Source organism: Phaseolus vulgaris, chromosome 2 (genome assembly GCF_000499845.2).
Source record: "Phaseolus vulgaris cultivar G19833 chromosome 2, P. vulgaris v2.0, whole genome shotgun sequence".
Lineage (NCBI taxonomy): Eukaryota > Viridiplantae > Streptophyta > Magnoliopsida > Fabales > Fabaceae > Phaseolus > Phaseolus vulgaris.
The window spans coordinates 1,990,682-2,004,287 of record NC_023758.2 but is presented as its reverse complement, the minus strand read 5'-3'; the positions used below and the strand labels follow the sequence as shown (position 1 = coordinate 2,004,287).

At 34.1% G+C, this 13,606-nt stretch overlaps 1 protein-coding gene across 1 annotated transcript; it reads right to left on the bottom strand.

The window, feature by feature from the left end:
- Positions 1-2,274: 2,274 nt before the first annotated feature.
- LOC137810121 (zeaxanthin epoxidase, chloroplastic-like) lies at positions 2,275-13,216 on the bottom strand. The gene is made up of 17 exons (XM_068611255.1): positions 13,078-13,216; positions 12,429-12,949; positions 11,371-11,533; positions 11,142-11,216; positions 10,741-10,841; positions 10,512-10,627; positions 9,060-9,271; positions 7,839-7,930; positions 7,458-7,572; positions 7,252-7,355; positions 4,648-4,693; positions 4,461-4,525; positions 4,274-4,357; positions 3,789-3,843; positions 3,621-3,709; positions 3,451-3,535; positions 2,275-2,553 (listed from the first exon to the last, which is right to left on the bottom strand). The coding sequence occupies exons 2-17, from the start codon at positions 12,938-12,940 to the stop codon at positions 2,473-2,475; spliced, it is 1,995 nt and encodes a 664-aa protein (XP_068467356.1). The 5' UTR covers positions 12,941-12,949; positions 13,078-13,216; the 3' UTR covers positions 2,275-2,472.
- Positions 13,217-13,606: the final 390 nt, after the last annotated feature.

Sequence of the window (13,606 nt, the reverse complement as noted above, 5' to 3'; positions counted from 1 at the left end):
CCTTTCATTGAATCCTAGCCATGCTTATGAATGCATAGTTGAAATTGAAGAGTAGAAAGGAGTGATGTGATGGGGAGGTGTGAGCATGGACGGTGGTGGTGGTGAGGCTGAATCCAAGTTATCTTGTCTGGAAGAGAGAGGGTGATGGTAGTGGCCACCACTTCACCCCCTCTCACACTCCTAGTTTGGACTTTGATCCTTCACTTCCATTTTGTTCATGCAAAGGGAGACATCACTGCACAACGTGAAGAATTGAGGGATGGTGACTGTTCCTTGTTGACATTAAGCCAACCTTGTCGAATCTTCCAACATTGTCCTTTGCTATACGGTTTGTGTTTTTACCATGCCATGTCTAATTTCTTCTACTACTCTGCATTATTAGTTGTAGGTCCAGCTCCATGCTTCAATCCTTCTCCCACCTCTATGCTTTCTCAATCTCATCATGCTCTCACAACACACAAAACCAATCTCAGACCATTATTAAACCATCAACACATAAATCTGTACTTTTGATATGTATCCATCCACGGGCCTATTCAATTGATTACTTCTTCTTCTTCTGCATTACCATAATTATTATTTCAAAATTTTATTCACTTTCCAAACCTTGTACATAAACCCTCCTTAGTCCTTTCTGCCAATTCCACGTCATAAATTATACATCTCTTCAAACATGAGTGTGAACTCGAAATATACCCATGTTAAAAGACTAACTGTTTTCAAAGTTTTGAGCATTTAAGGATGTCTGAACAAATATTTTGAAAGTTCTGAGCATTTAAGGATTTCTGAACAAATGAGAAACTTGTGGCTCTCGTTTTGGTACTAAATATTTCTCTACCATTTGAAATCTTTAATCAAATATTTTTATACATGATGACCTTAAATCCCTAATAAACTAATTCACTCACACTTAGCAAGTTTTTCTCAATCATAAAAAATTAATTGCATGCAAAACATAAAAAAATAATTTTGTACTTATTCAACTTTCAGTGGCTACAATACCTTTCTTTCAATAATAATGAGCTCTCCATTACAATTCCTAAATTTTGACTCCATTTTCATCAATAATTTGTGTCTCATTCTTAATTTTAAAATGGCTGAGATCAAGTTTTCTACAACATTGAAAGGAAGATTTTTTTTCTAGTTAAGATATTTGTTAAGATACCCATTTATATACTATGAAATCTCTAGTTAACTTAAGATCTCCAATATTCTTCATTATGTTTTTTTTTCTCCTTAGTTGATTTGCAATTTATCTTGCAACAAAAACTTCATCCTTCATTATGCTTTTTTTTTCTTGGTTCTTAAAGCACTTATAAGTTTTGTAACGTGATATTTAAATAGACTTTAGATATTTTCAATAAAGTAATAGTAGCCTCGAAGGATAATCACCAATACTTTTTTACCTATGTATGCTACTTGATTGTTTCAGACTCTTTCATTTTTAGCATCTGAAACAAAATACAAAAATTTCATTCCTTGATCATTTTATCTCTTTCATATTCATCTTTGAAGAAATTCTATATCGATTGTCATGATTTTGGTAAAAATATCTTGTGAGACGAACAATAAACAAAAAAACTTCTTCTTTTTCACTTTCTTGCTTTGCTTTTCCTTTTGATTTTAATCTGGGCCATTGTTGAATTGATCGGCACATCAATCACAGGGGCTTAGCGTTATAAAAAGCTTAACTTCCTCAAAAGTGAAAGCAGATAAGTTCACTAATTTATATGCTTAAATAATTTTTTTGTAATAGAAGGATATTTTTATTATAAACAGAAAGATCCTAAACAATAGCCCACATAACTGCTAATACCAGATAATATACAGGTATTCAATACACACGTTCAACAGTAAATTCAGAGCCTTTGATCATTAATAAATTTGGAGAGCAAAAAAAACACTATTTTGTTCCCAGTATGTGACAGATATGTGAATATGAATGTATGAAAAGTATATCGTTTAGGGTTAAGGTCTGTCACCATCTCGCTGCAGGGACAACTTGGACCTTGTTTATCGAATAATTGGCCTTAATAGTCTCATAGAAATAATAGCCCTACACTTTCATTCAAACTGCATACGTGTGAATATGAAATGAAACCATTATACAATGACATGAAATGAAACCATTATACAGTGGCATTCCCTATCCAATAAAGTATCCGAGTCATTCTAGATAAAATGCTAGTGTCTGCCTTTTGTTTGCCTTTTGTATGTCAAGTATGAGATGGAAGAACATTGCCAGCAAAATTACATTGCAACATACGAGCACAATTCATGAACTCAATTTTCTTTTATTCTCTTAAGCACAATCAGAAGTTCGTACAAAATGTTCAAATCATGAATGATTGGCATTCTTGTATTATACCCTGCACTAAAAGAATGCAGATGTTGGCTCTACGACTGAGATTTTTGTGCTGTACAACTTTTCTGTAACTTATAAAGACAAACTGTGACTGAACATAAACATAATCATTCTTTCTGATAAGCCTTTGTTCCTTCCTTTTCTGACTCTCTTGGAGCAGATCTTGTCACCTTAACACGATATGAAGCCTGCAAACAACTTCGATAGTTAGACACCATACAAATACACCATTTGAAACCAAATTTTGATATCGTCAAACAAGGACATTAAAGGAATGCAAAAATGATTTATGCAAAAATTACTTAACAGACCTTTTTATACTCATAAAATTATTTTAGTTTAAGTATTTAACTACTGAATTTTGTGTACTCATTAAAGAATTCAATGAAAAGGTTAGTGAACCTAACTTGTACCAGTACACAATATGAGTGGCCTAACCTAATGTTTATAGGTTACAAAGAATGTTCAATTGTTTTAATGTTATGATACTGTTTCCAGGACTATTTCACCTGAATTAACCAAGATTAAGTCAATCCAACTTATACCCAGAGGAATACCTAGCTATATAGCCCACCTACAATTTTTTTTTTTTTGTAAAATAATCTTGATAAGATACCAAGTGCACCTAACGTGTACCAGTGCTGGATCAGTGGAGGCTTTAAAACGTTCAGTTATTTACATGTTTTGCTGTTTCCAGGACTATTGCACCTGAATCAACAATGATTAAGGCATGCCTAGCTATACCTCAAGGCATGCCTAACTTTACATGTCAAGCAATTTAAGGCATACCACAATTATTTCTTAAAAAAATAATCTTGATAAGTACCCAAGTCAACGTGTACCAGTACTGGATATGTGGAGGCCTAACCTAAATGTTTTGTAGGCTAAAACTTACAAGAATGTTCAATTATTTATGTGATGCTGTTTCCAGACTACTGAGTATAAAACTTGGTTGTGTTTAATGCAGAGAAGGCCTCAAAAGTTTGGCTACTCTTACCTCTCAAGCATGCACCTATTATAATTTAGAAGCTTTACAAGACAAAAATGTGCAATATTTATGTAATGAAAGTACTTTTTTCTATTACCTTATCAGAACCAAACTCAATCACATCAGATGGACGGACACGAGAAGGATAATTTGAAGGTATCCTGTATCGCCTTCCTTCATTGCTGAAAATATGTGAGGGAAATTAAATATGCATTTTAAATAATTTAAACTTAGGATAAAATATTAGCCTCATATTTGTTTACTTACTCAGTGATCCAGGTGCCATATAGACTCCGCAAATCAGTCAAGAAGAAGGCACCATCCTTATAGTTAATTCTTGCATGCAATGGAGAAACCTTTAAAATAGAAAGGTTGTTGCATGATGTTTAAGCTTTATGTTTCAAACCATGTTCAGTTCATGAGAAATTATTTTACCTTGGGTGAAGATATTATAATTGAACTGCCCGGATGATCTTTATGCTGTGCACTCCTGCAATCACAAAAGCCTGTCAAAGCATGGATTGATTCAGAGCAAAAGAAACCACAACACAATAAATTAGTCCCTACAATCATAAGCAGTGGTTAATTTAATCTCTGAAATTACACACATGTTGTTTTACTCCCTAAAATTGTCAAACATCAACCATTATTATTCCTTCTATTTATGACTATTAGTAATTTCAAAGACTAGTTTGATTGGTACTTATTTAAGTGTTAAATTCAAGGACTAATTCAATAATTCATGGACTAATTTCATAACAATTTCTTTTTAAGGACTGAGGTGGTAACAAGAGGATTTTTAAAGACTAATTTGGCGACCAAAGACTTTGAACAACTTATGTGGTAACACATACTCTGTTTGGCATATCAGAATACAAGAATATGTAAGTCGTTGTAAGTAGGAGTAACTGAAGGCATACCCGATTATGCAGGGTTTCGTCTCATCTTGACTTAGAGATATAGGTTTTACAGAACCTGCTTCATCACATGGTAATAACATCCACCTATATATCATAGAAGGATGGACACAACAGTTACGTGATTTATAGATAAGGAATAAATTATCCTAAGGATATAATATTCATTCATATTTGGACATGGACATACTCTCCGTTAATGGCACGCTCAAGTGCATCGTTGTCTTCAAACCATGTGTGTAACTGGTCGTTTGCCTTCATAAATAATCAAACCCAATATCTAGATCAGAAAAAAATCTAATGGACATGACCAATAAAAGACAAGCTATCAATTGTTAGAAACAAAGTACAAAAGTAACTTTATTTGAGCAACATACTTTGTCTGAGAGCCTGCAACATATTGGTCTACCTTCAAGTTTGGAGCTGCAAAGTAGCACCAGTTTTCATGTAAATGATGAAAGTAAAATTGCACAATTTTCCAAAGGTTTAGTCATGTAAAATGTTTACATTGTTGCAGGGTTAAAACGTAAGTAAGAAACGATGGGCAGAGGAAGATACCATTTAAATGAATAATAATCTGCTTAGATACAAAGATTAGTCAAATAATCTACTACCTCAATACCCTTAACAGCTAGTACATAACAAAAATATTAAAAACTAAGTCTCCTACAAAATTAGTCAAAACTAATTGGCAGATGTTTAGGGATTTAAATTAAGCAGCAACTGATGCAAACATTCAACACTCCTCCTTGCCTCGATAGCAACAAACTAAAAGTTTTTCTCTTAGGTTCTCAAACTTTCCGATGGGGAGTACCTTCATGAAAAGGTCAGGCCACTATTCCCCTGCTTTACAATATAAGCATGAAACTTCCCCTTCCTTCTGTACTTCTTTAAGAAAATAGAGCTTGACATTGAAGTGTTTAGCTTTTCAATGTAGAGATTGTGATTGCTGCTTGATCATATACAAACAGCTTGGTTGAATCCATTTGAGCCAGTTGTAGATCACTTAGAATTTTCCTTATTCATAATGCTTGATTAACAGCTGCTGCTGCTGCAGTTAGAACTCTACTTCAGCAGTTGATTTCGCCACCAAATCTTGTTTCTTTGAGGCCTAAGAAAATATTCCAGAACCAAGTGTAAAGCAATATCCAGAAATACTCTTTCATGGAATTCTCCATCTGAAATTTCTTTATTATTTATTTTGCATATTTCCTTTGGCAAATAAATACTTCTTTCTCATCTTGCTTGATTTCCATTCCAAGAAAAAAAGAGAGTCATATATCCACAATCTGTCATTTCAAAAACCTTCAACAAACTTTGTTTCAAATCCTGAATAAGTGCACCATTTCTTCTTGTCACCAAGAGGTCATCCATACACAGAGATACAATCAGAATTTAGCCTTTAAACACTTAACATAAAGAGTTGACTCACTTGGGCTTTTTGTGAAACCAAAACTAAGTACATACACGTCAACTCTACTATACCAAACCATTGAAGCTTGTTTCAAACCATAAAGAGCCTTCTTTAGCAAATACACTTTGTCTTCTTGTCTTTAATTGCAAATCCATCAAGTTGCTCAACATATATCTCCTCTTATAAATAACTATTGAGGAAAGCAGATTTTACATCTAACTGAAATACCTTCCAACCTTTTTGTTCTGCCAAAGCTACTTAAGTGTTCTTGCAGTGATGACAAGCCTTCTGTGAGATTTTTCCTTCTCATATAAAGCCGTGCAACATGATTGAAGTTACACAATCTTTTGTGCCAAAGCTAGGTAGCATTAGTTGAGTTTGAAGCAACAACTTGTTCTTCTTCCACTAGATCCAAAGAAAAACCCTCTCCTTTCATTTCAACTTTAAACAAGTTTTGCCCATTCACATCTTTGATAAAAGACATTTCATCTTCAAATAAAACTTTGTAACCTTTAGCAAAAAACTGACAAATACTTAACAAATTCTTATTAATATCAAATTCAGTGATAATTTTAGTACCTCAGCAGCCTTCTACTGCATTGCAACAAAGCTCTTTCCTTTAAGAGCTATACACTCTCTATTACCTATTATCACCTTTGAAACAGTTGTTTTGTTCAACTCCTTGAACAACTCTTCATCATAGGTAATGTGATATGTACATCTATTGTGAGTTAACCAACTCTCATTGCTGTTATTGGTGGCAATTCCTTGCAAATTACTACTCTTCTTTTTGTTGATCAGCCTGGAGAAGTTTAATTAAGTTCGGACAAATCCATTCTCCAACCCAATAAAAAAAATCCAGTTGGATTGGCTAGAGTTTCTACAATTCTTTTGTTAAACTCAATCCAAACCAACTCACCATTTATTGGGTTAAACACCACTTTGCATTTGATTTTTGTTAATAATGGAGGAATCATATAGTCACCCTCAAAAGTCTCCCAAAAATCATTTGCATCTAGATAGGCCTCCACCTTTATTGTCCATATATGATAACTTTGACCTTCAAATATTGGCTATGCTATGATTTGATTATCAGATTGATTTTGACCTCTACCTCAATAGCATGTTTAAGTGTTTGATATTTAACTTTAAACCTCACCAGGTCCCTCAAGAATAATTCGATTTTGTGATACCAATTGTAGAATTAAAGAAAAATGAGAAAAGGAAGATACCATTTTGTTGAATAATATTCTCCTTAAGCACAAAAACTTTAAAAGAAAAGTAACATCCTAAACTTTACCTACTACCCCCACTACCCGTAACAGCTGGTAAATAACAAAGTATATGTAGATATTGATCAGCAGATATTTGAATTAAACAGCTATTGATGCAAGCAAACATTCAACAATTTCTCACAACTGCCAGTTTCTTGATCCTCCCTTCCTTTTGTAGAAATAACCTGTTGGCTCAAATTTCTAACATGCATCTTGCATATTCTCAGATATAAAAACTTCAGCAAATCATGATGAAATTTATAAAGCAAAGAAATGAGGGTTTTCATCATTACCTATTGCCACCCAAGACCCAGTTCAACATCAAAGGCATCATCTTGTCAATAAAAAATCTTCCTCCAACTCTTCCAGGATGTGGTATCCGAAACTTGGTCAAAAACTGCAAATGAGAGCAACCATGAATTTGTGGACAGGATGGTATTTTGATAAGTCACCATCACTATATTCTTCCGTATCTCACTTTTAAAACTGAAATTCGTACCTCTAATCGCCCAAGACCAACACCAAGATATGCCTTGTAGGTGGTAGCCATCAAAGCTGCCATTCTAGCCATTCCATGAACAATGGCAACTCTTAATCTTCTTTCTCTTTCATAGCTTTAAAGCAACAATGGAATGGGTAAGATACATACTATGAGTCAGCAAAAAGGATTTATAATCAAATCACCCCAATTTGCTAATGATGTAAGATTTACTACTAGAGTATTGGTTGATATATGCAAGCATTTCTATGTTCATATCAAGTCCAAAACTTCATTATTTTTCATTTCTTAGTGCTTTGCCTCTCTCTCATGTGTTCCAAAATTAAAGTAAATAAGGTAGCTTTAGATTCAAATTCAGCATTCATTATCATGTTTGTTTACCTTTTTAAGGAACAATCAATATCAATTGGATACCCTGATTTGATACTTTGTTCCCATGCATTGTCTAATTCCAATGCAAGTTGATAACTGTCCTGTAATGATAAAAGAAACTAGTTAGAAAGACTTCACCTTAGCTTTTGAGTGTTCCATAGATAGTTTGACTACGTTGATGTCCATTCCATCAACAAGTAAGAAATCATTTCATTTTATGTATTCTTTTTTTGGGTTAGTTAGTTCTACATGACGGTTAGTTGCAGGAAAAAAAGTTGTTTAAACAGCTATAAGGAAAACAAGCATAAAGAGGAAGTCGAGAAATCTTGGACATTTGTATTAGGTACAAATATGTATGAAACTGCTTTAGTTATGAAGACTACATGCAAAGTCATGTTTACTAAAGCTCATAAGACTTGGACAATGATATTTATCAGGTCTAAATACGTATGAAATTGATGAAGTTAACTGAAAAGTAAAGATAAATTTCATACTTCACTATTTGGTTTAATGGAAATAAGAGGTGAGAGTGAAAATAAGATTGGTTGTTTGGTTGAGTGAAAATTGTATAGTAATAGAAAGGATCCCACTAATACCTTTTCACTCTATTTTTCTCCCATTTTCATTCATCTATCTATCTCTTCAATCAAATACTTCTATTTTCTACTTTATTTCTCACTAATTTTCATTCACTTTTTGTATTTCCACCCACTCTATTCCTTTCCTCTCTACTGAACAAAGAGGAAATAATAGGCACAAAATAAGTAAAAGGAATATATATAACTCATGAAGTTGTTAGGGACGTAAGTTGACAAGCATTCATTTATCAAAGGGGTGCATGGGATTAAGATTTTAAAACACTCTGAGAATTTGAAAGACGATGTAAGAATGTCATTTATAAGATTTTTTTGAAAGTTCTTTGGATTTTAATAGATTTATATTGTAATAATTCTACAGATTTTAAAAGAAATTAAAAATTACAAGTTAATGAAAAGGTTTGGATAAAAAATCAATGCAATTTTTTCAAGATTTTAATTGCTTCTAAATTATGTCCTCTATGCATTGTTCCAGCTCTTGGATTACTCAAAATTATTGGAATAGCACACACAAAAAATGTTCAATCATTTGAAAGTCTAATGGAATACTCATGACCTTTTTATCAGAAAAATCTTTTAGAATCCTTTCACCTCCTAACCTTTTATGACAATATTTAAGATATATGAATTATACCTCAATAGCCATGCATCCTCCTTGGCCCATATTTGGCTGCATGGCATGGATAGAATCACCAAGCAAGGTGACACGGCCCTTTCCCCATGTAAATGTTGGGGTCCTGTCATATATGTCTCTTCGAAGAATTGCCTCTTCTTCTGTGGCAAGTATCAAATCAATTACGTTATCACACCAACCCTCAAACATCTTAAGCAACCTTTCCTTTTTTCCTGCCAAATAGAATTCAAAAGTAAGACATGATAGCTTATCATTTTTTAGAGGCAATCATGTAAAAAATAAAGATATATGAGTTCTTTTTTTCTCAGTGCCACAGTTACTGTATTCAATGTATATTTGTGGAGTTATGAGGTTAGACTTCTCATTGTAGTAATCCAGGAAGAGCATCCAGTGGGAGTAGGACATCTTGCTGCTCTTGCATTAAGCTCACTCAATCATAATAGAGTGAACTGCATTGGAGTTGCATGAAACTTCTTATAAAACTTCACACTTTCAGAGAACATGCTTTTGGGAGTGAGTACAACTGATTTTTTCCAAATATGATATTAAAGTCCTACTATTTTTTATGTTGAACCATTCACAAATGTTCCATCTTGTAAATATTTGTATCAGATGTCCCAGTTGGGAAGAAATATGGTAAAAGAGCACTTCTAATAATCCTCAAGCTATAAACTAACTGTGAGAGTTTCATCCATCCCATTTCTAATAATCACTTTGATTGAGAAAGTTGCTGAAAGAGTTTCAATCAAAGCTTTATTTACTTTGACAGGCAAGCTGCAATTGCCATACAAAAAAAAAAACACTCTTTCATGGAAGAACCAAACATTCCAAGATCAAGTGCCACTTTGTCAGGAAGGTAGATGTTCCCAAGTCTGAGTTTGAGGAGCAGTGGGAGTAGTTAGTGAGAGTGTTGGGCTCTAGCCTATTTATTTGATATTTCATTTGATTTTTTGGAAGTGTTTTATCTGTTTCTATTATTAAGGGATTGGAATGGCAATAAATATCTAATCTAGTATCTATTATTCTGCTGTTTCTTTTATTTCTCTGGTTACAAGTACTCAATTAATGAAGTAATAAAATGTGCTTTAGTTGTCTTATATCTATATATAATATATATACAAGTTAGTATCAGTAATCGAGAAGCCAGGACAAAAATTCAAATAGAGGAGTGCTTTAGATACACTCTCTTTACCCTTGATCAAGGTTCATTGGAAATTATATAATCATATGTGAAACTCGTTAAATGAGAAGTAAGACCCACAAACTTTGTGATGTCCAATAAATTTCAGCCAATAAAGAGTGTGTTTAAAAGAATACATTAGAGAGTGTGATGTTAGCATTTCTCATTCAAATATTTATGTCTTGTTTATAAATGGAGCACCGAGGAAATTAAACATCAGGAGAACTGTGATCTGACAGATGTCAAATCTCAAACACAATAAAATCACTTACCATTGGGGATATCAGCACCACCAGCAGGTTCTTGATGAAATGCGTACCATTGCATCTTTCCAGCACCAACATCCGAAGATACAAAGTATTGTTTATGTCCTAAGAATACTCGGTACCTTCCAACCAGGAAATTCAAGTAAGCTTGTCAATATGAAAAAGGTAATACTAAAAGAAAGGCCAATAAATATGGATAACAAGGCATACAAGACATGAATCACGGCCAACTTACCCAACAGATTCAATGTCAGCAGGCACAAAATCTGCAATACCAGTGTAACAAGTATAGCCTGAGTAAGTAGCTTCTGTTTCGCCAAATAACTTATTCCTCACCTATTCACAGAATAATACCATTTAAGATTGTATTAAGAAAGAGTAAATATGAGTTATGACCATAAAGGGACTCTACAGAACAGAATGACATAAAAGAGTTCAGCATTTCTAAGTTCTACTTGGAAGAACAAAGCTGAAAACAGATTCACATGCACACATCAAACAGGATGTGACTAACTATTCTCTAGAAGAATACTTCTACCATAAGCAACTTTGTAAATTCCACTGATGTATTCAGATAAGTAAACCTTGGAATTTGCTAAACAAAAAATCTTGGAATCAAAGAGAATTTAACAAGACCTTGGACCATATCCCATCTGCTCCAACCAAGAGATCTCCATCATATTTCTGACCATTCTCCAGCTCCACAGTTACCTGCAATTGTGAAATGCGGGATGACACTAGTGATAAACCAAACATTGTTCAACCACCTCTTCCATTGCACGTTCTTGAAAGAAAACCTTCAAATATACCTATGACAGCAATATGAGGAGAATCTTCAACTTAAAAGCTTTCTTTAAATAATTACCTTGTCTCCATGGTCAACAAAATCAATAACATTACTGTCATTCAAAATGGCATCTTCCCCAACTGCACGAGCAAGGATTTGTTGTAAAGCCATTCGACTAATAACTCTAGTGACTGGAAGCCCACGCTCTGCTGCAGGAGTGAATGTATCAAACTTGATGTACCTAATACCAAACTATATATCAATTCATGGTAGGCATAGTACATGCTAAAATTTCATTAAGTAAACCTTTAAAGGTATATTCAATTTATATAAAATATTATGGAAGCAAGATTCTTATATTAGAAAGAAATACTGTTTTACACTGATTGATCAACCCTGTGCATATATATTCTGGAACCTGCTTCATCCTATTGTTACATGCTAAATGAATATTAAAATTTTACAAATAAGGGATATACACATCAGTTGAGATTTTTGTATCATTTACAAATTCTTCCAGCAATCAATTGTTCTTAGAAACTGCCCAGCACTTCAAATAGATTCTCACAACTACACCAATCCCTGAATAATCTCAAACAGCATTGAACAAATTTTTTATGCGTAGTTTGTGGCAAATGAAACATACAATACATGTTAACCAGACTCGTGCAATGAATTGTAGAGCTAAAGTATCATCATGTATAAAGCTCTAAATACTTTAATCAATGTCAATGGCAAACATGATGTTAGTAAAAAAAATTTACTGGAAACACTGACATAATTATCACAATTTGTGTGGCAGTGACACCTCGGAATAAGCAAGCCGGTCAAGCATCAGAGTACATTGTATTGGCACCTCTGAATTAGCCAACCATTCATTTGATGCAGTTCAATTCAAAATCTCTGTTTTACCACATCTTTCTCCCAAACAAGAGGCCACTGTCACGTTTGGATGAACACACACAACACAGTAGTAAATTGAAACTAAATAATTTAGGACTAAAGTCTAATAGTACCCAAATCCACAAATCATAAACTAAAACCAGTCAGGTATCTGATGCAAAAACATTAAGAGCAAGAAGAAAAGCAAGGTACTGAAATCAAAGATTTGTAACAAGTTTCAAATTCACACTTACCAAGAGCCAGAAACCCCATCCACGAGCCCATTGATCCTATCACCTGTGATACAACCAACGCTCAAAACTTCTTCCGCAGCCTCACAATCTATAGCTTCCAAAGCAGCCAAAGCATTGCTTTGTATCTGAATTGGACCCCTATACTGTCCCTCCCCTCTTATAGCACTCAAATCCTTCTCAAACACCACCACTTCGAATCCTCTTCTCTTGGCAGCCAAAGCAAACACCAACCCGCCAATCCCTCCACCAGCCACAAGCACCCTAAGCTTCTTCTTCTGAGGAACACCATCCCCTCCATTTTCAGCCACACTTTTCAAAACATCAGGGGGTGCCTCCGCCACTGTTGCTTTGATCGGCATCAGCTTCTTCCATTGCTTTGCTGTTCTGCTTCCATAACTGGCACAAGGCCAAATATCCAGTGAAAGCTCTTGGCACACAGGAACTGAGAAAAGAGTTCTTGAGAAAAGTGGCATTGAGGGATGGAGAGAGTTGCAAGTCAAGGTAAGAGTCATTGTGGAAAGCTGGGATGAAAAGCAGCAGAAAGTCAACAACAGAAGGACATGCAGTGAATGGGAGATTAGATGGTGGCAAGAAGATGAGAAAGTGGAGGCAAATGCATGAATATAAAAGAAGGGAAGCAGGCACTAACAAGGGAAAGGTGGTGGTATACTTTGGGGTGGAAAAAGGCGGCTTCAGAAAAGACATAAAATGTAAAATGTTTGAGACATTTAGATCGACATTCACCAATATGGAGAAAGTCAAAGCCAGGTGGCACTCTGTGGATGAAGAGACTCTTACATGACAGACATCTTAGATTTTGGAACTTCAGAAGTGGAGCAGGTGGCTCTCTCCTGTAAGGTCACCCACATATCAATTATATGATACATCAAATCCCACCGCCAGATTATATAATATTCATCTTATTTCTCATCCTTAAGCACACCACTGTTCCACTGGAGTTAGAGTATACTATTTCTTTTTATTATTTTAAATATTATTTTTTTTATAAAAAAATCACAATAAATAAATATAATATTAAAGATATTCACATTATAAATATATAAGTTATTGCTATTTTTTTATTTGTGATATCCATGTTTTTATAAGAATTCATTCTCACATAAATAAATTTAATTAATTTGTAACGTTGAATTTATTCTGTATTTAAGTCATTAACT